The sequence below is a fragment of the Sitodiplosis mosellana genome, unplaced genomic scaffold, assembly GCF_009176505.1.
Source record: "Sitodiplosis mosellana isolate CC-2019 unplaced genomic scaffold, AAFC_SMos_1.0 Smas_scaffold_47, whole genome shotgun sequence".
In the NCBI taxonomy this organism is placed as follows: Eukaryota; Metazoa; Arthropoda; class Insecta; order Diptera; family Cecidomyiidae; genus Sitodiplosis; species Sitodiplosis mosellana.
Window position 1 is genome coordinate 603,366 of NW_022595289.1, and position 23,306 is coordinate 626,671.

At 32.8% G+C, this 23,306-nt stretch overlaps 3 protein-coding genes across 4 annotated transcripts; 2 read left to right on the top strand and 1 right to left on the bottom strand.

The window, feature by feature from the left end:
• Positions 1-422: 422 nt before the first annotated feature.
• Positions 423-13,383, top strand: LOC129570264 (developmental protein eyes absent). Its single transcript, XM_055449807.1, has 4 exons — positions 423-1,632; positions 10,746-12,070; positions 12,141-12,385; positions 12,457-13,383. Exons 2-4 carry the CDS (start codon positions 10,908-10,910, stop codon positions 12,636-12,638), a joined length of 1,590 nt encoding a protein of 529 aa, XP_055305782.1. The 5' UTR covers positions 423-1,632; positions 10,746-10,907; the 3' UTR covers positions 12,639-13,383.
• On the bottom strand, positions 13,332-19,292 carry LOC129570265 (uncharacterized). Of its 2 annotated transcripts, XM_055449808.1 has the most exons (7): positions 18,939-19,259; positions 18,546-18,850; positions 18,307-18,471; positions 18,119-18,216; positions 17,618-17,780; positions 17,318-17,554; positions 13,332-14,408 (listed from the first exon to the last, which is right to left on the bottom strand). In XM_055449808.1, the coding sequence occupies exons 2-7, from the start codon at positions 18,766-18,768 to the stop codon at positions 14,353-14,355; spliced, it is 942 nt and encodes a 313-aa protein (XP_055305783.1). In that variant the 5' UTR covers positions 18,769-18,850; positions 18,939-19,259; the 3' UTR covers positions 13,332-14,352. The 2 variants fall into 2 exon arrangements, with proteins under 2 accessions (XP_055305783.1, XP_055305784.1); XM_055449809.1 differs by lacking the exon at positions 13,332-14,408 and having other exon boundaries at positions 14,446-17,554; positions 18,939-19,292.
• Positions 19,293-19,306: 14 nt separating this feature from the next.
• On the top strand, positions 19,307-21,648 carry LOC129570263 (gamma-tubulin complex component 4 homolog). The gene is made up of 3 exons (XM_055449805.1): positions 19,307-19,491; positions 19,572-21,328; positions 21,413-21,648. Exons 1-3 carry the CDS (start codon positions 19,420-19,422, stop codon positions 21,540-21,542), a joined length of 1,959 nt encoding a protein of 652 aa, XP_055305780.1. The 5' UTR covers positions 19,307-19,419; the 3' UTR covers positions 21,543-21,648.
• The last annotated feature ends 1,658 nt before the right edge of the window (positions 21,649-23,306 follow it).

Sequence of the window (23,306 nt, forward strand, 5' to 3'; positions counted from 1 at the left end):
TTCTTGATTTTAATTGTCGGATGTAGGGAATGACTGCCTCACACGATTGCTTATGTTTTGCAAACGTCATATGTTTATTTTTCTTCAGAAATGAACAAACTGCTCTTACCATTATTCCTACATTGTTTAAGCTGCTCCTAATCGATTCATATTTTTATTCCAGGAATAACAACCGCTGATTTAGAATTGCGTCTGTGGGAACGTGCTATGAATTGTTTTTCTAGAATGTTGAATTATCAGTTTGTTTTTTTTTTTACTTGAAATATTCGCATCGATGTGTATGTGAGGAAAGATACATGGAGAATTTTTCTTGAAAAATACTAAGAAAAACTTCAAAATAGCAAAAACAATATGAGAATAAAATGTGGAATAAACGTAAACTGTGCAAATCTAACAAAGGAAATGAAATGTCTGTGTATAGAGTTAAGCTGGGCGAATTATCTCTAGGAAAAATAGGAGTCAAGTCCAAACTGGATTGATGATTTTGTGCATGAAAATAGTGCAAAACATATTGTGATTGTATCTGAAATTAAGCGATTATTTCTAGATAAAAAGTACTTTAGAAAGTTTACTATAGAGTATATAAATATTCAATGCTTCGTCCAAACTAAAGAGAGAAAGAGAGAGATAAACCCGACAATTTACAAATGAGTTGAAGTAAAACTTTATCGTGAATCATTGTTTTATTTTCTTTTTTTTTTTCTCTCAAATTCCTTCAATACAAAGGATGGTAGGCATGCTTTGAAAAATACGAAAAACAACAATACATCTCATCATAATGCCTTCAGACATTTTTCTGCATGATGTCAAAACGGATTTGTTCAAATTTTAAAACCGGGCTCTTGTGTGCTCGTTTGAACACACATCTTCATTTTCATCGTTGTCCACATCATCAAACCGCAGTTCAAATTACACGTCATATTTTGTGTAGCATATGTGTGGAAAGACTCTTTGGTTGTTTTTAGCATATTTAACCAAAAGTAATGGAAATCGATTATATATAAAATTTAATATAACTACATTAACTAATTATTTTTCATTATTGAATATATTCAAATATGAATAAGACCCTATTCTCAACTTGATTATATGTACGCATATACCAATAAATGATAATCTAGTCACAACATTAAGGTTTGAAAGAGACAACAATACAACTGAAATGTTCTGAGCTCGAAAAGGACCGGCTACATGCACACGAACAATATACTCTTGAAAAAAATACCAAACCAGGGAACAACGCACTAATAACAATACATGTGCATTCTTCACATATACAATACATATACTACATTTGCACACCAGCATAACGTATCCAATCCAAATACAAGCTATAAACGAAATGAACAATATTCGGGTGCTTAACGAATGACTACAGAATGGAGAGGCTCTTTCTTTTGAGTTGAGTTTCGATGATTTTAGTTCGATCGTGACCGTTGTGTTGTTCAGTTCTAACAGAGACGTTCGACGTTTAAAGATTCCTACAGTATGAGAAACGCTAAAATCAACATGTTGTTTTGAGTCCAAACAAATGCAAAAAGAAGAATAATCAAACGTTAATAAGGACAAATAGAGAGAGTGGAAATAATATTTTTTGATATTGTGTTATATTTACGAAAAACATATATATTGGTACGACAACCGTTTTTTCCCTACTAATAATAAATATAGTGAAATAGTGTGTATTATCTTTGGTTCGTTTTTTTATTATTCTGATGATTTTCAAAAGATGCAACTCGTTTCTGTTGATTGCTTTAGTGTTGCATAGCTTCACAGGAAAATAAATGCCAAGAGTTGGAAAAAAGATCTAAATGAACGAATAAAATTGCATCTGCATGTTTTACGCAAGTGTAGCGCAAATATCGATTGACAATTCATCTAAAACATTGAGTATCTATTGCGTTTAAGGAACGATACACCATCCCAAATAAAAGTATACGAATGAAAAAAAGTCTCAATAGTTTATCGGATGAGCGTCTATAAAAACTGGGACGAGAAACATCACCATAATTTCTCATTGAAATGTTACAAGAAATCTAAAGTGTAAAAATTATATCATTTTAATTGGATACAAATGTGGTATTCTCAGAACTGAGAACCAATAAAAAACATGGTGACATTTTTTAAACACAATTTTTTTTTCAAACAAACACCCGCTGTGAACATATAGTATAATACACTGTCAAAGGTGCCTCTATTATTACCATTTTCTGCTTTGTTTTTTCTCACATTTTCTCGTTTGTTTTTTTATTTAAACAAGTATCAATAACGGATAACACTAAAACCACACAAATTTTTCTCCAATAAAATATGAAATATTTATTGAGAAATAAATACCTTCGCGTGTTCAAATTTTCAAGCCTTTTTATCAATTTCAATTTGGAAATGTTTTGAATACACGACACATAGTGAAAGTATTGTATGTCTATGTCACATTGGATGTTCGTTTCGATTTAAAATTTCGTTATCAAGATCCCATTGATCATTAAACAACTGGGCCTCAGCTTATATACAGTTTGTGTTTGAGTTATCACAAAGAGAAAACGCCTATAAATTTCCGAGTTTATTTATTATTTGGTTATGTTACGATGAATATACAATCACGATTCTGAAATATTCTCGCGTTTAATTCGTTGATTTTGTGAAATGCTCACGAGTAATGAGATCTTAGGAGTGATTTTATGAAAAGAAATGTTAAAAAATGTTATATATTTATTTCACTACAAGGTTTATGAAAATTGAAATGATACAGTAAACATGAAGAAAAGTGGATGTTTCGATTAGTTGCAAAAAAAAATCGTATAAAATTGTTCATTTGATCGCAGGAAGCATGGTTCACTTGACATATTGCAATGAGCGCAAACATGAAAGGACAAGTTATATAGACGTTCGTTTCAACTTGCTATGTTCACATTTCGAATTGCATTCAAACACAGATTTTGATACATCAAAAGAAAAATGATCGTTCTCAAGTATATTTTAATGAATAACGATTAGTCAAAGTAGAGAGTAGTAGTGACAATTTCATTTTTGATACTACAAACTACTAAATGTTTGTTTCCCATTATCTAGTGCTTTAGAACTAGATACGTAGATCATTTTTGAACTGAATTTTTTCAAGACTGGGACCATCACGATCAGTATTTATTTTTCCCATTCTATTGAATATTTCCATCAAGTAACAAGTACAACGTATTACCTCACTATCCTTCTTTTATCTTGACGCATCAATTTTATGATGTAATAATGACATGAATGTTAATGAATCAATTGAATACTGAAGAATTGAAGGATTTTTAAAAGAAGTATATATTTGATGGTCAAAACGAGAATATTTCGCTTCCATATGTTTCACACTTAATTCTTTTAGTAAATTCAACGAATTCTTCTAAATTAATTTTGAAACTTGAAAAAAAATTGAGAGCTATTTCCATTTAATAAAGTGTTTGGAGCATACAGACAATATGCACAGAATATTAAAAAAAAAAACAAAGTCCATTCGTAAATATTTTTTATATTAACAATTGTGTAATAAGTGGCTGCATCACCATAGCTCATTGATGGATTCTTTAAAGAACAATCGATCACGAGATCAACATCTTGAAAATTTCGATTAAATATAACCTCTTCAAAAACTCTATTAGAATTCGATTATTTGGTTAGATCGATCCCAAATACAACCAAATTCAAAACAAAATTTTATTGGGAGAAGAGCACTGAAGTCGGTGAAAAGTGATCCCAATTTTTTTTTACGTATTTGAAATTGGAATTCGCATATAATGCTGACTCTCACACGCATGTATAGACGCCAAGTACTTTTACTTATATAATAATAACAGCATGCGTGCAACTGCGAATCGTATCAAGAATTATAAAGAACAAGAAGCACTAAACTACCGAAACAATCATGATTTAAACAAATCTGCGTGCGGTTTGCTTAGTAGGTGTTTTTATCGTTTATCGATCGCCACTCTGATAGCAGCACATATAGGTGAATAAACTTAAATTTGGATTGGCCAAATTTCTGTTTTTTTTTTGCAAAAAAAAATCATTTCTTATAATATTTTGTCTTCACTCCCATAAACTAAAACGACAAATTTTTATGAAACAATATTAATATCGAGTCTCATCGACACAATTACTGTGTGCATAAGGAGACTAACGTTTGTCGAAGATTGATTATATTTTATCGGCTCCATACGCTTAAATTTATTATTTTTATTGTTCTGTACATTAATTTATCTTGTAAATTTCTTAATGGTCATTAATTTTACGATGTTGAAAAATATTGTTTTGGAATGTAACACTTGAGAACGAGAATACAATACTATAACCATTGAAATGCCTAATTTAAAAACATTTCCATCCTCTTGTATAAAATTCGAGGTTTAAATTTATCACGTTTTATGGAAACATGAACCTAATTCGACTGGGTGGGACTTTAATTAATCTTGGACACTTATCTGGTTTTTCAAATCATATGCTCAATTACTTTGTATACTTTTATCAGATGAGAATATTTCCATGTAGCGTTATCTTTTTTCAATCACATTTCATTCTTCTTCTTCTTCATTCGTTGTGCATTTCAGCTTTGTTTAGGTATAGGTAACAATTTGGCCCACAGTGTTAAATGATAACAGTTTACATTTGTTGAGATATTCAGTGAAAATCAAGTGTTATGTATTTATGAAGGAAGTTTTGAATTTGATGAAAATTGAATCGTCGTCTTCTTTTTATATGATTTTCTCTTGTTTTGCAAGATATGAAGATCACTTTTATGTTTTTCATTCGATGCTCGGACAAATTCTGAACATTTTCTGATGAGTGACGTTCAATGATTGAAATACACTGTCTGAAATTGTTGTAGAACACTGAAAGATGACCACTGGATATTACAGTTCTTTTAAACATTCAGAAAATGTTAAAAACCCATTCGCAATATATGCGCAATCACAATGAACATTTTAATTAAATAGCCATTGATGTGATAGACAACGAAGCAAATTATTCATTCAAGAAACGGAGATAATATCTATTGAGAGAAGAGTAATTTTTTTTACTTACAAATTGTTAAGTGAAAGTGTGTTCATTTTTCATTTGTCACTTTCCTTTGCAAAAATGATGAAAAATTGATGTTTTCGCCAAAGAATCTTTGGCAAAATTGTAGCACCCGAGATGGTCTATAACTTTGCTGCGGTAAGTTATCAGACTGATCAACACTGATAATATCAGTTACGCAATAACGTGAAACACCGTAACAGCACGAGGAATGCAAAATGCTCTTCCTAGAAGCAAATATTCAGAACTATCAACAAACATACCCACCTTTAAAAGAAAGACAAAAGAAACAAACTCTACTCTCAATTCCACCGATAAATATGATGAAATCCACACTATTTGCCAGAAGAAGACATTATATGAATAAATAAGCGCACTTGCGGAAGTGCAACATGAATGTTCGCACACGAATGCCAAAAAATGTCTAGTTTTCAACATGAGTTTGAAATTTCAAATAGTTTAACGGATTTATAACAAAATTAATGCTTAGAACCACCTTCGCTCTATATTTTTTATCTCTTTTCATATGTATTTCATTCGTTCATTTTTTTCTGTTCGTGCGTTTTTTGTTTTGATCATTCTCCCATTCCATATAGAACGAAATTCGTTACACATATTATTTCTTGCCTATACAAGTACGAAGTGAATTTCTAGATTACAATTACATATTTAGGGAACAATCTTGCTCATATGAACGAGTTTTTACGCGCTCTCATCAAAGTTCACTTTGCTAGGTAGACCAATGAAAGTCTGATTGCACATTATCTACCAATTGATTCATTTTATAATCAGATTTATACAACTGCAATATTTTAAGAATGATGGCCGATGCCGATAAAATTACGTGTGAACAATTTTCGAAAATTCTAATGAAAAAACATACGTCGAAGTGTTACTCTTGAAAACACTTAGATAATGGATTTATTCTCTTGTTAGGCATATGAAAAAAATGACATGTGTCTACCAAATGGAATGTGTAAAAAACATAAGAAAAGGAGTGTTAAAGTTTTGGTAGCAAACACATAAAAAATTGAAATATGTGCAGCTGAAACTCGGATTTCTTTTCGAATGGTTATCGTACATAATTTTGAACAAGAAAAAGAACAAGAACAAGAACAGAAATCAAGTCACAAAGACTTTATGGTCTGTAAAATAGAAAATATTTAAACATATGTCGTTGAACACTTGATCTATTCCACATTTCAGTCGTTCAAGTGGCAAATACGTATGTCCTTTGTAGTGTGTTTGTATTATGAAAAGTGAAATGTTGAAGAGAGGAAATGGAACATTTGTTTTGTTACGAAATATACTTGTCGTTATCTATCGAACAAAAAACTATTGCACTGATATTTAAAACAAATTAAATTTAATTTAAAAAGAACGTTTAGCCAATCGTTGAACTAGTTTACTTTGTATATCATACACAAAGAACAAAAAAGTAAGTCCATTCCAATTTGAGAATTTACTAATTCCACAACTCTATCTTCGAGAAGAAAATGAAAACAAATTTTGGAAGAAAAACCGACGAACTCTTGAAATTCAAACCCAACTGCTACATTTTCCGAAAGGAAGACGTAACGCAAATTCCTATAACTACGGATTAAACTAGCCATCTATTTATTAGTTCAAGTTACCATCTCTCGAACCTTTTTTGTTTCCTTTTGATTTCATGAGTGCACAATGTGCAGAAGAAATTTATGCCTGCGTTTAAGCCCAAAAGATATTTTCCCAAAAAATATTAGCTGTTGTATATATAAACACGATTTCTTCAGTTTCTTCTGATTTACTTTCCTTCCTTCTTAAACTGTCATTTTCGTTGTATACTATACTGTTGTATACAACGAATAATATCTAAAATTACTTTCTGTCGATGCTAAAAAATGTAGCTCGTATTATCGTTAATTTCATTTGGTTTACGAATCGCACATAATCCCATATATGTTCAACGAAGAACAAAGATAGTTCGTTTCAAGTTACAAACCGTACGAACGATCATAACAAAACGGAGACAAAAACCAAGCGTAACAAAAAATAACTGACATAGAATCGTTTAACATGCAAAGAAACATTCAACGCAGTAAGGTAGCCCATGTTTTTTAAAATGTTCTTTTTGCGAACTTGGAAAAATAAGCAAAATTTGGGAAAGTTATATAACACAAATTCAAGTTTTAATTTATATACGTTTTTACTTTTTTTGTGCGAAAATTCATGGACAGCAAAAAGCGCTATGTTTTGACATTACTTCGACTTTTGCCGATAGAATTGTTTTTTCCAAGAAATGCACGGTTGTAAATTCTAATACAGTGCGCATATTGTTTTTTACTAAATAAATAAAATATTCAGCCAATACAAGTACGGGATCAAATAAAGGTTAAATACAATTTCGTCTATAAAAAATGACAAAACCGTCTAAAATAAAAACAATTTCGTCTAATGAAAAATTGTTACTTTTTTTTACAAAACCGTCTAAAAAAGTGACAAAATCATCTATAATTCTGACAATTTTTTTTATGACAAAATCGTTGTGGAAATTGACAAAATCGTCTATATTCAAAGACACAAATAATCCCAACGAAGGATTTAATTCAGCTATCAAAAGAGTACACACCGTTAGATGTTTCTACACATCAGTACAATTGTCCAAGTTGGATTGGCAAAAAGGTGTTGAATTTGCAACAGATCCTGGAACGAAGAGAAGAATCTTCAAAAGCGACAACGGTGTCTTCTATGTGATTTCGTGCCAAGGAAGCAAAGAAGATCGAATAAGTGCAGTCGAACAAGCAATTTTCATCCATGAAAATGTAGAGAGCATCACCGATTTTGACATTTATATCGATCAAGTACACCAACGTGTGTATAAAGTTGTTTTACTTGTTGATTGGAAACGTTCTACATGTTCTTGTCCTTTCTTTATGAAAAATGTAACATGTAAACACATCGTAGGGATAGCTCTCCTATGTAAGCAAACAGGAGTTCCGGCCGATTGCAACCCGCAAGTATTGGCAAAGAAGCCACCTCGTGGGCGGCCAAAGAAATCCGCACCAGCCCTCCAGCGTATGTAGCAGTCAATTTGTATTGTGATAGAAAAAGCAATTGATCGAAATTCGTTTCTTTATAGAAGTAATAATAAGAATTAAGTTCTGTGCTCCATTCACTGAGTGTCAGTCGAGCAAAAATGGGGAATTGATATTTTGAACAAACATTTTCTTATAAAAATACAATTATACGAATTTGTAATAATAGAAACGATTTTGAAGCAAAAAAATATATCACAAAAATAAATAAGGTGGTGTTTTTTCTAATTAAAGAAATATTTTGTGTCCATTTTTATAGCACATTTGTTAAGAAAAAAGCTTGCCTTGTGAATTTAGATGATTTTGTCATTTTTGATACGCGTTTTGTCCATAGACGTTTTTGGAGGTTTTTAGATGTTTTTGTCATTTTTTCGGACATTGTGAATATAGACGATTTTGTCAATTTCCACAACGATTTTGTCATAAAAAAAATTGTCAAAATTATAGATGATTTTGTCATGTTTTTGAAAAAAAATAGACGATTTTGTTACATTTTTAGATGGTTTTGTCATAGACGTTTTTGTCATTTCATTAGACGATTTTGTCAATTTTATAGACGTTTTTGTAAGCAGCCTCAAATAAATACAAATACTGCATTCAATCATCCTCAAATCTATTATTTTTTAAACAAAATTGTAAGCCGTCACTGAAAATTTATTTGCTTATTTTCAATCTGAGCGTATATGCAATGATTCTAAAACATTTTTAGTGGAAAAAACTAAAACAATTTAAAATTGCAATTGCAAAAAAAAATAATTGAATTTACACTTCTTTTTGGCACTAAACGATATAGAGCTATTGTTTCGGTTTTCCCCCAACAAATTTCAAGAATTTCAAGCGGACTTTTAGAATTCAAGAAACATTGTATCAGATACTCAATTTTGTATTCAATTTAAAACAGGGCTACCTATTGTCAAAAACGACATAAAATCTCTTTTTGAATTCATTTTTCGGACTTTCAAGAACGATCTTATTTTTTACTTGAAACAAAAAAAGATTTTCCATTGAACATCAACATTTTTCACGAACAATTATTTTCTCTCCACAGAAAAAAATTGTGCACTGTTTTTACATTTCTAGCCATCAAACCAGTACCAAAGAAGCATGAAATGTTGTTAGGAAAAAATTGTTTAAATAACTCATTCGAAGAAAACATTTCTTACGTTTTATTTTACGTCCAATTTAAATAGATTTTTGTGTGTGTTCAACGAGTTGAAACTCGGTGTTCAAGTTGAAAAAATGATCTCGCCGACGGGATCAACAGTTTTCAAAATAGTTGATTTTTAATGAAACGAAAGCTTATCTAAATCGCATTAAGCACAAATGTTTATTAGTTTTATTTACCGGGATAGTCTCGATCATTAAACGTCGAACCAACAACGCCACACATTTTGACTGCAACGTATTGGAACTGTATTGATGAGTGTATTCAATACAGTGACAAACATTGTCGTGTTGTGTGATGAAACAATAATATTTAAATTTTGAAATAAAACAAAATGTTTCGATTCTGCTAAATAAAATTGTACAAATATTCCGATGACACGCAAGACAACAAAACTGCCTTCTTTCGGTCGTTTAAGACCGCATTAGAAAATAAATATTTTGTTTTTCGTGATTTGAACAAGTGCGATTGCAAAATAAGCGCGTTCACGCCTGTAATCACGAATTGAATGAATTTTTCTTTGCAAATGATGTTATTGTTAGTGTAATGCTACTCCCACGGTTTTATTCTTTACATGACCAAATTTTACTATCGATTGAAGAGAAATGCTCTAGATCTACATAGTTGAAGTAAATTCTTACAAACTACGATGTGTGCAAAAAGATACGTGGATTTCTGAATTTCAAGAAAGAGAATATATATAAAAAACTCTAGAGATTGTCTTCATTCAAACTTATTTTGTTAAAGAGTATTATTCAACTATTCAATCAGAGTCTATGACTAGATTACGCCTGAAAATTATCTGAAGTTAGAAGATCATGTTAGTAAATTTTAGAATGATTCAAATGCGTTCCTGCAATTTATAATTACGGTTTTCTTCTATTTAAATGGAAAAACACGAATTTGTGTATTTTCAATTGCTCTATGTTCCAATATCGTTTTTGTTTCAAGTACAAAACCATTTTGTATAGTACTAGTATTGTTTTCATTTCCTTCATGTTCCTCACCAGGCCAGTGTTCATATTCAGTGTTGGTTTAAGTATTTCGATACACATTCGTGTGTTTACCTGTAATCTATAGGTAATAGGCCATTTTTCGAGTTTTTTCTTGTTCAAATTTTCACGGTAATTCTATGCATTTTATTCAGCACAAAAAATATTGGGATGCCGTCGGCGTGACGAATTAAATTGTAACCTAAACTTGTGAGCATTTAAATAACATCTTCTATTTTGGTGTCAAATCTTTCATAGAGGATTTAAATGCAACTAAAAATTGTATTCTTATTCAATTGACGCATTCTAGCACAACAGTGTCACTTGGAGACAAAAGAGAAATGTTCATGTTCTATAGAAATTCAATAACACAAAAAATCTCCCAATAAATTATCCTAAACAAATTGTATCATCAACACTGATGCACATTATTTTGTTCTTTTTTTATACATTTAGATCTGACCGATAGAAGCTTTATAATCTTCATTGTTCTGCGATTGATATATTTCCACACCATCTGGATTGATTATTCAATAAACACCTTAATCAAATCTTATAGATATATGAAAAAATAAGTCATTAAAACTTCTAGCCAATCAATTGTGTCTAGTCATTCAGATGACACACTGGTTAAACGAACCAACGACAGCTGCAGTAAAATCGGAATCACGAAGCCCCTCTTTGGATAACAGCACAAGTGGTATCTATACACTAATGGCGTCAGGCTTGGCAAACAGTTCACATTTGGACACGGCATCACTATTTTGCTCGAATTCAACTCTAGAAAATTTGCAGTCCCCTTCTACATTTGATCAGAAACAAGACTATTATAACAGTTACTACAACGGTATGCAACAATACACTTCGTCGTTTTATCCATCTTACCCAGCTGCCGCATATCCTGCTCGCTCATCGAAAATTTCGTCCACAAATTCTTACTTGCCCTCAAGTTATGCGAGCTCTACATCTGCAGTAGCAAATAGTAGTGCGTATAGCTATGGCTACAATAATTTCAGTCAGTTTGGTGGATCCCAACAAGACTATTCGGCTTATTATAATGAGCAGTACGCTGTAAACGGGTACTACAACACCTCAAGTTATCCGTCATATTCTAGTTCGCCGGGAAGTGGTACACAAAATTTCCACGCTTCGACCGGTTTGGCAGAGAGTCCATCAGAGGTAAATGCCACAACATCGATGATTGTGCAGCACGCACACTCGCCCCATTCGTCAATCTCTGCTTCTCCAAATGCATCCGTAACAGTATCAAATAAATCCACACCAATTCCAAAAAGAGCTCGTGGTCGACGACATGCAAATCCGAGCCCTACACGTAGCATTACGTCTGAAAATGGTCAAGCTGCAGAGAACTGTAAGGGACCCGATCGAGTTTTCATATGGGATTTGGATGAGACAATCATCATATTTCATTCATTGATCACTGGATCGTTTGCGAATCGCTATTCCAAAGATCCGATTCGAATGAATTACTTGGCTACATCAATGGAGGAACTCATCTTCAATATGGCCGATCATCATTTCTTCTTCAACGACATCGAAAGTTGTGACCAAGTACACATTGATGATGTTTCTTCTGATGACAATGGTCAAGAGCTGACTACTTATGATTTTCGCAGTGATGGTTTCCAAGCAAACACCAATCCCGGTGTTCCACCTAATCTATGTATATCTACTGGAGTTCGGGGAGGAGTCGATTGGATGCGAAAGTTAGCATTTCGTTATCGAAAAATCAAGGATATTTATAATACTTATAAAAACAAGTAAGCATATTTTGAACAAAATAACCGAACAACAAAGCAAAAATATTTTTATTCTCTCTTTCCCTCAAAGTGTTGGAGGAATGCTGAGTCAGGAAGAACGTTCAAAGTGGCTGCAGGTTCGATCTGACATTGAAATGTCCACGGATAGCTGGTTGACAATGACTCTCAAGTGTTTGACAATAATAGCTCAAAGACCGAATTGCGTAAACATCCTTGTGACCAACAACCAGCTAGTAGCTGCATTGGCTAAAATTCTTCTGTTTGGCTTGGCGCAAATTTTCCCCGTGGAGAATATCTACAGTACAAATAAAATAGGTAGTACAACAATCTTATTCAGATAATAAATAAATCATAGCTAAACGGTTAAAACTTGTTTTTTGTCACAGGTCATGAATCTTGCTTTGAAAGAATTACAACTCGTTTCGGTCGTAAAAGTACATACGTTGTAATTGGTGATGGCCCTGAAGAAGAGAAGGCTGCAAAGACAATGACATTTCCATTTTGGAGAATATCCAGTCACTCGGACATTCGGGCTCTATACACAGCACTTGACATGGAATTCTTATGAACATCTTTACAGAAACATATTATTTGAATTCAATACGTTTATCTAACGTGAAATTTTATTCCATCAAAGTATTCATTTCATTTGAAGTCAATCATCTCAATATTTCCTGGACAATTGTCAAATATGTTCATAGGGATTGTTGCGTCAACACAAATTACATTGACTCCAATGCAAACGAAATAAAGACAAAAAAAATCAGGTTAATTCACACTTTTTGATAAAACTTCAATTTTAACATAAATTTATAAACACAGTTTTCACGCATTTTTTTTAACATAACATTGACTTTTACAAGTATTTAACAGACAAGACAGTTTCGTAGAAAAATGTGGAAGGTTTCTCGAAAAATAAGCTATCGAACAATTACAACAGAATTGTCGGTCTATTCTCGAAGAAAAGGCACATATTTTAAAGTCTCTTTCTCACTCGCACCACTTAGCTTAGATAAAGTTTTAATACATATTCCCTAGAGAAAATTTTCAGAAGAAAAAAAAACAGAAAAATGAAATTTAATAATGTAATTTAATAAGAAGTATAGAACTGGAAACAAAACCCAGGGTAACTATTACATTTATTAAAAACTCTAATTTGGAATGTAGTTTCCGATTTTGCGTGTTAACGATAATGCAATTGTAATTGTAATTAAAGTATAATGAATCCTTTATTTACCCATTCTGATACAAATAAAATTGGCTTTCGAATTTTTTCGTCGTAGAGCAATCCCTTATACAATTAAATGCTATAATCTTCAAAATTGTTTCATTTTTCTACAAAATGCACAAATCTACCGATTGGATCTACAGGTGAGTTTGAGGGGAGAATAATCATCTTTCTGGTGATTATAGCAGAAAAAAAGGAAGTTTCCCCACAAGCGTGAGAAGTTTTTCAATCATTCATAAGTTTTCTTGAAAAAAATATACATATAAATTTCAGTATTGTTATGGATTTTTCACCCCAACGTCATTCAACCTTTTGAATGAAACATATGAATACTCTAAATGGCAATTTGAGCTCAAAATAACTGAACATTTTTTCAAAAAACAATCCTTGGAATGGACTGGCTGACCAACCACCGATACATGATAGCACTAATACAGTCTGGGTAGACTGTGGGTTCCTGATATAGTGTTGGTTCGACTTGGTTTTGAAGTCGTTCAAAGCATATATTGACGTAAAGAACAAAACTGTATTATTTTTATTTACAAAATCACGTTTGTTAGTGCTCTAAAAATACTACTAAGGACCTTTTTTAGCTATTTTCGAAAATAAAAATTGTGAAAATTATAGGAAAATCCTGTTTTGGCCAATTTTGACGAAAAAAAATCGTCACTTTTTAAAAATTACCCAAATTCATGATGTCATAATTTTAAAATCTTTGGATCGATTCAATAATGTAAAATATCATTGGAAAGCGGCATTCTTCGAGCGTATAAAACGTGTCTATTTTCTATTATATGTGTCCTGGAGTACAAATAAAATTCCACTTCCAAACGGAGTAACCTCCTGTTGATGCCATATGGCAACGCTAAGCGTTATGGGGTTAATGTGTCCCACATTCATTCTGGAGTGTATGGGGGACTTTTAAGTTAATCAGAGGTCGACTGAGAAATATCAAATTGTGTCCTTATTGAACTAACTACATTAATTGATATTAATTAATATTGAACTAACATTAGTGTGAGTGAATACAATCCAAGCACTGCCAAGTTCTCTATCATGCTTTTATAGTACACAAATATTCCCATGCAAGCAAATGTTGGCTATAACCATCTGTAAATGTTCAAAGCATAGATATAAATAACACTTGTTTTCGATTTTTTATTAGCGGTTTTATTAGTTCTTATATTCCATAAAGGTTTTTAAATCTTACAACATAGATTTTGATTAGATAATAATTGGACGGAATCGATTTCTTTTACATCATATTAAAAATGCAATATGATAACTACAAACATGAATAAATATATCGTGTAGAAATTTATAAAAAAAACATGTTAAATTTCCTTCACAAATATGGAAGACCATATACAATTATATGGCGGATTTTTTTCTCATCATTTTTGACCCAGGTTTATTCAATTGTTCTGCCTTAAGTGTGGACTTGGTGAATGATGAAATACAGTTATATGTATATCCGATTAATCCGGGTAACGTATTTAGAAAAACTGTAACTTTTTTTTTTATTATTAACCAACATCAATGTATTCTACTGTTTTATTTAGGGGGAGTATGTGTAAGTTGACCCACTTTGTAAGTTGACCCACCACGCCGATTTTGTATTTTTACCGACAAATCGTCAATTTGGCTAGTCTCAATCGATTTAGAAACGTCAAAAACCGATATAAAAGTAGTTCCCAAGAGTAAATACGCTTCTTTAACGGCTCGGATCGGCTCATAAAAATTTTTTGCAAAAAAAAAAATCATTTTTATAAAAACTAAATTTTTTCGGACCATCATCAAGTAGACAATTTCAAAGATATCAGCAAAGCGAGTATAAGCTTTCTTCACTAGTTTTTCGTGTATTTTCATAATCCGAAGTCATTTCACACATATCGTTACATGGCGAAATTCTTTCCGTGCATATTGAAATGTCGACCAATTTTGTAAGTTGACCCACCCGAAAAAAAATCATAAAAATGAGACAACTATTCAGCGTAAACACTCAATATACGAGATTCATTGAATTTTAATGAATTTCCAATCGTTTTTGGACTTGAAAAACACGAAAAATCGATGAAATATGAAAAAATAGAAAATATGTATTTTTTTACTATTTCTATATTTTTCTACATTTTTTCATTGTTTTTCGTAGTTGTACAGACCAAAAACGATTGAAAATCCAACGAAATTCAATGAATTTCATATATTGAGTGTTTATACTGCATGTTTTTCTAGAAAAAATAGGGTGGGTCAACTTACAAAGAAAAAATTTTTTGCCAAAAATCAGACCTCTTAGAAAATTGACCGAAATATTTTGTTTTTACAACCATAGCTAATGAATTTCCTAATCAAATTGTAGCTTTTTCGGCTCTCTTTCCAATGGTATATCAAGTGTGCATTTATCTTTATTCCATAAAAAGTTATGACGAAAATGATTAGTGCGGGTCAACCTACACATAATTCCCCTACTAATCTGATTGAAAATTGATGAAATCCATACTTTAAGATAGATTAATAGATACAAATTGCAAAAAAAAAATCAGAAACTTCTGCATCTCGGTGGAGAAAGGTTAAGCTATTATGGCTCAACTGTGTAAAAAATTTGAGACATGCGCCCTTTTTTTGACATACTTTCGATGTGAATTCGTGGCCCATTAAGAACATTCGAATACAGGGGGAACAATTTAATAACATTCCACTTATGATTAAAAAGAGTTACGATTTATGTACGCTTCGACGGTCGTGAGAGCTATGTAGAAGCGTCGCCAGGTTGAACATTGTAGTCAAATGGAATAATACACAATGGAATGATTGTGGCGAAATTGCAGACTATGCTGACAACTTCGAATATTTGCAGTAATGAAATATAAATACTTGAATTTTAGTTGACTAAAATTTTACAATATTGGTAGAACTGCTGGACAGATTCAGTAATATATCGTGTGTGTAGATGACCACACCACAATAAATCTCCAATAAGAGATATATGTGTGCACATGATTGCTTTTGTTAAGAGATATTGGTGAGATATTATAAAGTCGTCTATATCTTTTTTTTTCAATAGAAACTATTCCCATACGCAATAAATATGATTTGAATTTTAAGAGTTCTTTCCTATTGACCAAATGATAGGATATCTTGTAAGTGTCGATGCCAGAACGGCGAAGTAAGAAAATGGGGCAGTTGTGGTGACGTCTACGTGTACCGAAACAGTTCAGAGTAACAGAGTCAGAACCGTCTAGGACTTGTGAACCATTTCTTGTAATGTAGAAAATGTTCATTAGGTTGTGGGTCATCCACATGCGTGTACTTTTTTTGTCGTGAATCAAATTTTTCTTATTTTATAAATACGCTCGGAAAAAGACGCTCTCTTTTATTGCACTCGAATAATGAATCAGAAAAAAACAAATATTTTTTTTCACAAAGAAATCTTTGACAAAGGTCTTCTTTTCTTTAGTCATGAACGTTTTTTTGGGCGATTGATATCGGTTGATCTTACAGCTTGATTGCCATATGAATGTTTCATTACATTGTGGAAACATCACATAGAAACCTTGGGCCTTCTTATTGAATCTCTGAAACTTGCAAAGATTCAGAAACCAGATATGTGTATGATTATGTCTACTGATAGGTTCGAAATGAGAATGTTGTTTGATTTTTGAAAACTTTTTTAGATGAATAGTGATCCAAGCTATAGAAGGGATGAATTTTCTAATAGTTCACATAATTAAAAATGAGAACCTGCTTATCAAATCGTCCAATAATACTAAAGAGTAGTACAGTAAAAATACCGTAGCGTCTTTAATTCTACATAGAAATCCTTCTGTATCCTGAATGATATAATACTCTCATTTCGGTCATTTTTTTTAAATTATTCTCTTAATATAAATTTGAATAAATCTATACGCTTCGAATTCTCTAAATAAGTGATTTTTGTCTTTTTACCTATTCAATTTCCTATACTCTCACTAGTTAAACTTCTGTGCTGTGTGTTTGAATTCTTACTTTTTTCACGCTACCTGTGCGATTCATTCGTGGGGAATAGTTAGCTCCGGAAAATCCGGGATTCTGTATACCCAATGCGTCGCGATTACGTGGTTTCTTCAGACTTGATCTTAACGGTGATCTGCTAACAGATCCATCGAGCGTTGAACCATTCGAAACACTTGTTACAGTTGTGTTCATAGAGAGCACGCTCCCATGACCATTTGTGTGCGAGGCATAGGGTTTTCCAGATGCATCAGTAACTGAAATTCCTAAAAATTATATTTTATTAAAACTTCATGTAAATTTGGTTGATATATTTAGTCTTTTCTTACCAGATCTACTTTCACGGTAACCAGGGTTGTTGATTGTTGTAGCTGACACTGCGTTGACATCAACTACCATACTCTTTGTCGGATCACCGGATACACGAAAAGTGAATATAACATCATATAAGGCCACCACAACTAATCCTATCGATAAAATAACCAACAATATCTGCAACAAATAAACAAAAAACATATAAAATCAAAAGGAATATTTAAAAAATACATTGCAGCTATATATTGTTGCATTTGTACAGTTATTATTCTTTTTCGTTTACATGACATTTTTTCAAGAACTTTTCACAGATTGAACGAATCAAATGTTACAACCGCTTTACATTTTGGTGATTGCAAGATAGCTAGTATTGGTTTTCGATAATATAATATATGTTCGGTTCATATGAAGATGTTGCAATATTTGAGGAATACATTTACAAAAGAGTTGCGGGTCATTGACCTGGAAACTAAAACCCAGTTGTAATATATGTATGTTTTTGAATATAATCATACTTGTAAATAAAATGAAATCCCTCTGGTCACAATGAAACTTCCGTTTATATTATCTATTTCTATTGCGAATAAAATTGCGGCAGACAATGCTAGCAAAGCTGTTGAATAAAAGAGTAATAAATTAGTAAGTTTATTGTAATTTATATATTTTTGATTTGATATTGGCAAAAGTGGTCAGAAAACTTTACCTGTGATTATAGCAAGAGCTAATTTCAATATTACACATGTTTTGTATTTGAGAACAACTTCATCCCTCGATGTAATCATTGCTAACTGAATCACTGACAAGATAGAGAAAATAGCCAAGCTTGCACAACTTATCATAGAAAGTATGCCACTGACGTAAACACCACCTGCATTGGATGAATGGACCGAAAATTCTTCAACATATACTACAAATTGCATACTAACGGGATGTCTTAATTACCTGACACTTGGAATCGGAAACGATCACCGCATATTTCGCGGCCGTAGTTCAATTTTTTACATACTTTCCATGGTCCAAAATAGCCACGTTCGGCTTGATATCCGCCATGTCGATCTTCGAAGTGACCCCATACAGGTAGAAACAGTGCTACACATCCCAATAATAAACAAATGAAACCAAAAACAGTCACACCCGTTGCGTATATTGGTTTCGGCGCTGCCATTATTTAATGCACATAATTATTGTGTACCACAGACATTTATCGAAATATTAGATAAACCAAAGTACTTCTTTTCATACAAAACCTAAAAGATCGAAAAATCATTTCCATGAAAAACCATTTTAAATTTCAGTTTTGCTGTTATCTTCAACGACATTGAACGACACATGTACCTTTGTATTATGCAAAGACTACAGGTAAATTACATGAATAACTGGGCTATTCAGTATTGTGTTTATCGACTTTTTATATCAATATTTATTTTTATCAAAAAGTTTCATACACTATAATACACAATAACATTACATTTTCTATGCTTCCACATAAACGATATTTTAAATTTATCTAAAAACTAAAGAAATAAGATTTACAATACGAATTACTATTGAATTTATTACTTTTACAAAAGACAATAAATACAAAATAGTAATATATTAATGAATGACGTTTTGTAAATAAAATGTTGAAATGTTGTTCCCATAGTTTTTTTTCTACAACTAATGACTTAAACATCGTTGTGAAGTTGGATGTCAATTTCTGTCGGCTCACTCTAGTGACCAATCCGAGAAACTGACAAAAGAAGAAGAGAAAAACATTCAATGTTAAAAGTCAAATCAATATTCCGGTACATACATTTGAAAACTACAAACAAAAATGATTCATGATATAATTCTTTTGTTGTTGGATCCAACTTCGGTGAATAATATATCAATAAATAAGTTTTTGGTAGGTATTTCGTATATTTATTTCGTATATATCGACATTGAGTTTGATCAAATCATGGTTTTTCCTACCTTCAAAACTAGCATGTCTCCGAAGACTTCTTCCACCCAAGTGAAACTCAAATCTTGAAAGAAATTTTAAAATGTGCCGAAATACATCAAAGCATACGGGCATTCATCACAAAACATTCAGTAACATCAGGCGTTGACAATCCGGTCGAGGAAGTAAATGAAATGCCAAAAGGACTTTATCTTGCAGCATTAGCACAAAGTATAGACGTAGCATTGCATCCGTTTCGTAATCGAATGCTTGTGTTGGAAAGAGATCACATTAAGAATGGAAATCTGCCAATTAATTTCTTCCTCGCGGAAATCAAAGAGTTTCAAACGTTTTTTTACTTCTTGGAACAATTCATCAATGAAGTGAAAAGTCAAAAGCTGCACGGTTGTGCAATTTTAAGTCTATTGCATAAATACAATCACCATGCGGATCCGAAATCAATGCAAGCACTGAAAACCATTCGACTCGGCGTGTATGCTGTTTTTCTTCGACAGTTAACGCAGTGGCTCATCTACGGACGACTTGTTGATGCTTATGAGGAATTCTTCATCATTCATAATCGCTGTAGCAAAAGTAGCGATGTTATGACAACGACAGCAAACACATTGCTTTCCGAAAGGGCCAGCACCAAATCCGAATTATGGAAATTTCAAATATCGTACGGTATGATTCCATCCAATTTTACGACATCGTGGGCTGAAAACGTTCTTTTCATTGGTCAAACAGTACGTATGCTGGTTGAGGATCCAAGAAAAACAGTGAAGAAAAATTCTATTTGGAATGACGAAGATGAAATAGCTGTTGAGTTTGGTTCGCTGTGGAACAAACATGAACACACATTCTTCAACAAGATTCAAAAGCTGTACAACTGTAATAGCATCGACAATGGATCATATGAGCATGTTGTGAATGAGATCAAAACATTTGTTACTGAACGTTTGTCAGAAATTGCTTTTAATCAGGCGGACTTGATAAAACATTTACACTTCTTTAGGGATTATTATTTGCTCGGGCGTGGTGAATTGTTTTTGGAATTCATAATGCAGCTAAGCAGTATTGAAACGAGAGGCAACCTTACCGAGAATATGGCAAGAGAAGTAAATCAAGCATTTCAAAAATCTTTAAGTCGAACATCGATCGATATGGACCACATTACTGCGTATTTGCTAGTTGAAGATGGTATCGATTTCTCCGATTCAGAAGATAGCATGCAAGCTATACTGAATGGAATTCGCTTGAATTTTCATGTAAGATGGCCCCTGCATTTGTTCTTCTCACCGCGGGTACTGCACCAATACAATGAGTTGTTTGTGTTTTTATTGCAAATACGTCAATTACAAAATGGACTACATACCGTATGGCGCTTGCATAGAGACATCAAAATCGCCGGAAACTCAATGATATCACAGCTTCGAAATAAAATGCTCTTTTTAATCGACAATTTGCAGTATTATTTGCAAGTCGATGTGATTGAGAGTCAATTTTGTACTTTGATTGGCGCGGTACAGAATTCAAAAGATTTCGAGTTTATTCAGCGAGCACACAATATTTTCCAGGCTAACGTGATGTGTTTATCTTTTTTGCTGAATACGGGAAGCGGTGAATCGTCGATTGAAACATCGGACGCCACTTCGGAGGCTGATAAACCAGAGAATCCAGTTCGCAAGATTTTGAATAAAATTTTCAAAACAATCAGATCATTTTGTAATCTTAACGGAGCCATAGAGGAGCCGCAGTTATCTGCAGAAATGCAACAAATCATCAATATATTCGAAGAACAGTAAGTAGTATGATTCCTTCTCTGTAAATAGATTTGAATAATAATAAACTTTCCACATATTTATACGTATTGGGTTGATTTCAGGTATTCGGGGCACATAAAGGAACTACTAAGTTTGTTGAGTAATCGATTGGCTGGACCTAATAGTGAACCCTTATCACAGCTATTACTGCGCTTGGATTTCAACCACTGGTTTAGTTCCTGTTCCGATTGATAATCATCTAGTTATGTCGTACATACATCTTTTCAAAAGCATTAAATTAGTCTAAATATGTTCTCCTTTATCGTCATTCAATTCTAATGGAAAACCTATTTGAAAACATTTTCTCTTTTCATTAAACATATACTCTACATGCATGAGCATGTTTCCTCCTCCCTGATAGTTCTTTTTTTACTTTTCCGTACACATTTTCCGTGTCAAGGGAAAGTATAGGAATTGGTCCCGAAAACTTTTTTCGCAAAATTGGTTTAGATCATCATAAAAACTCATGAAACGCGTTGAAAACCACTTTTTGTCACACTTTTTCGTGTGCCGTCGTCGTCGTTGTCGTTGTCGTTGTCGTAGCTGTTTGTTAACACGATAACTCAAAAAATAATTGAGATAATCCAAATCTGAAAGTCCCAAAAGTTTTGTATCCAAAAAACTTAGTTTAAGTTCGGGGATGAGCCATTTTCGATTTGACCCTAGGGTACTTGCCCCAAGAAAAACCTCAAAAAATTGACACTTTTGTATGGGAGGTTCCTGTAAATCGACTCCGATTGGCTTCAAACTTTCTGAGATTTCATTTTTTAAGATAAAAATAAGATTCTGAAAGTTTGAAATCAATCGGAATCGATTTACGAGTACTTCCCATACAAATTTTTTGAAATTTTGACTAAAATTACCGATTTTTGGACAATTTTGTATGGGAGGTACCCGTTAATCGATTCTGATTGGCTTCAAACTTTCTGAAGTTTCATTTTTTGGAGAAAAAATAAGATTCTGAACGTTTCATGTTGATCGCATTTGCAGAAGTTTGATTTTTTGTCCTTAATTTTTGTCGAAATTTTCTTGGGGAAAATTGAGGGCCAAAAACCAAACTTCTGCAAATGCGATCAACATGAAACTTTCAGAATCTTATTCTTTCTCCAAAAAATGAAACCTCAGAAAGTTTAAAGCCAATAAGAATCGGTTTACGGGTACCTCTCATACAAAATTGTCGAAGTTTTAGTTAATTAACTAAACCATTTCGTGTCAACTCGAGTTATCGTGTTAACAAACAGCTACGACAACGACAACGACGACCACGACAAAGACGGCACACGAACGGAAAAGTGTCTCAAAAAGTGGTTTTCTACGCGTTTCATGAGCTTTTATGATGATCTAAGCTAATTTTGCGAAAAAAGTTTTCGGGACCAATTCCTATACTTTCCCTTGACACATTGTGTACGGAAAAGTAAAAAAAAGTGAAATTAATTTGATATTTCTTCCTATGTTAACGCCACGTAAATGAGCCAGCTCTCTCTGAGCTGAGCGCTCACATATTGAGGAGCTGGCTCGCTGAGGGAGCTCGTGGACATGCTTGAAGGTGACCGATTTTTCACTTTATTTTTATTATTATATTTTCCAGCCGTTCTGATCATGAAAATAGTAAACAATACAGCGGCACCTGGGGACTAAGTGCAATGTGTCATACTTTCAACGTTTGAACTAACACAGACGCACTTACACGGACGCATACTTGTTACAGCAAACTATGTGCATGATTCTCTATTTCTCCAACCAGTCGCCAGGTGCCGCTTTATCGTTCTTGTTTGAAGTTTCCAATCTATTTGTACAAACGATCAGAGAGGTGATTTTTCACTGTCTTTATTTCAAGAAAATTCACAAAAAATAACCAAAAGTACCTACAGACAACGCAGGACAACGGTACGGAAAAGTTAGGGATTACCAGGGCCGAAGAAAATATTTACGCTCAACAGCCAAAATATTTATTTA

Coding starts and splice junctions, on each gene's coding strand:
- LOC129570264 (XM_055449807.1), top strand. CDS start 10,908: ATGACACACTGGTTAAACGAACCAACGACAGCTGCAGTAAAATCGGAA. Junction 12,071..12,140: donor TATAATACTTATAAAAACAA/GTAAGCATATTT, acceptor TTTCCCTCAAAG/TGTTGGAGGAATGCTGAGTC. Junction 12,386..12,456: donor CTACAGTACAAATAAAATAG/GTAGTACAACAA, acceptor TTTTTGTCACAG/GTCATGAATCTTGCTTTGAA.
- LOC129570265 (XM_055449808.1), bottom strand. CDS start 18,768: ATGGCAGCGCCGAAACCAATATACGCAACGGGTGTGACTGTTTTTGGT. Junction 18,472..18,545: donor TTTCCGATTCCAAGTGTCAG/GTAATTAAGACA, acceptor CATCCAATGCAG/GTGGTGTTTACGTCAGTGGC. Junction 17,555..17,617: donor TTACCGTGAAAGTAGATCTG/GTAAGAAAAGAC, acceptor TATAATTTTTAG/GAATTTCAGTTACTGATGCA.
- LOC129570263 (XM_055449805.1), top strand. CDS start 19,420: ATGATTCATGATATAATTCTTTTGTTGTTGGATCCAACTTCGGTGAAT. Junction 19,492..19,571: donor TATCAATAAATAAGTTTTTG/GTAGGTATTTCG, acceptor CTTCAAAACTAG/CATGTCTCCGAAGACTTCTT. Junction 21,329..21,412: donor ATCAATATATTCGAAGAACA/GTAAGTAGTATG, acceptor GGTTGATTTCAG/GTATTCGGGGCACATAAAGG.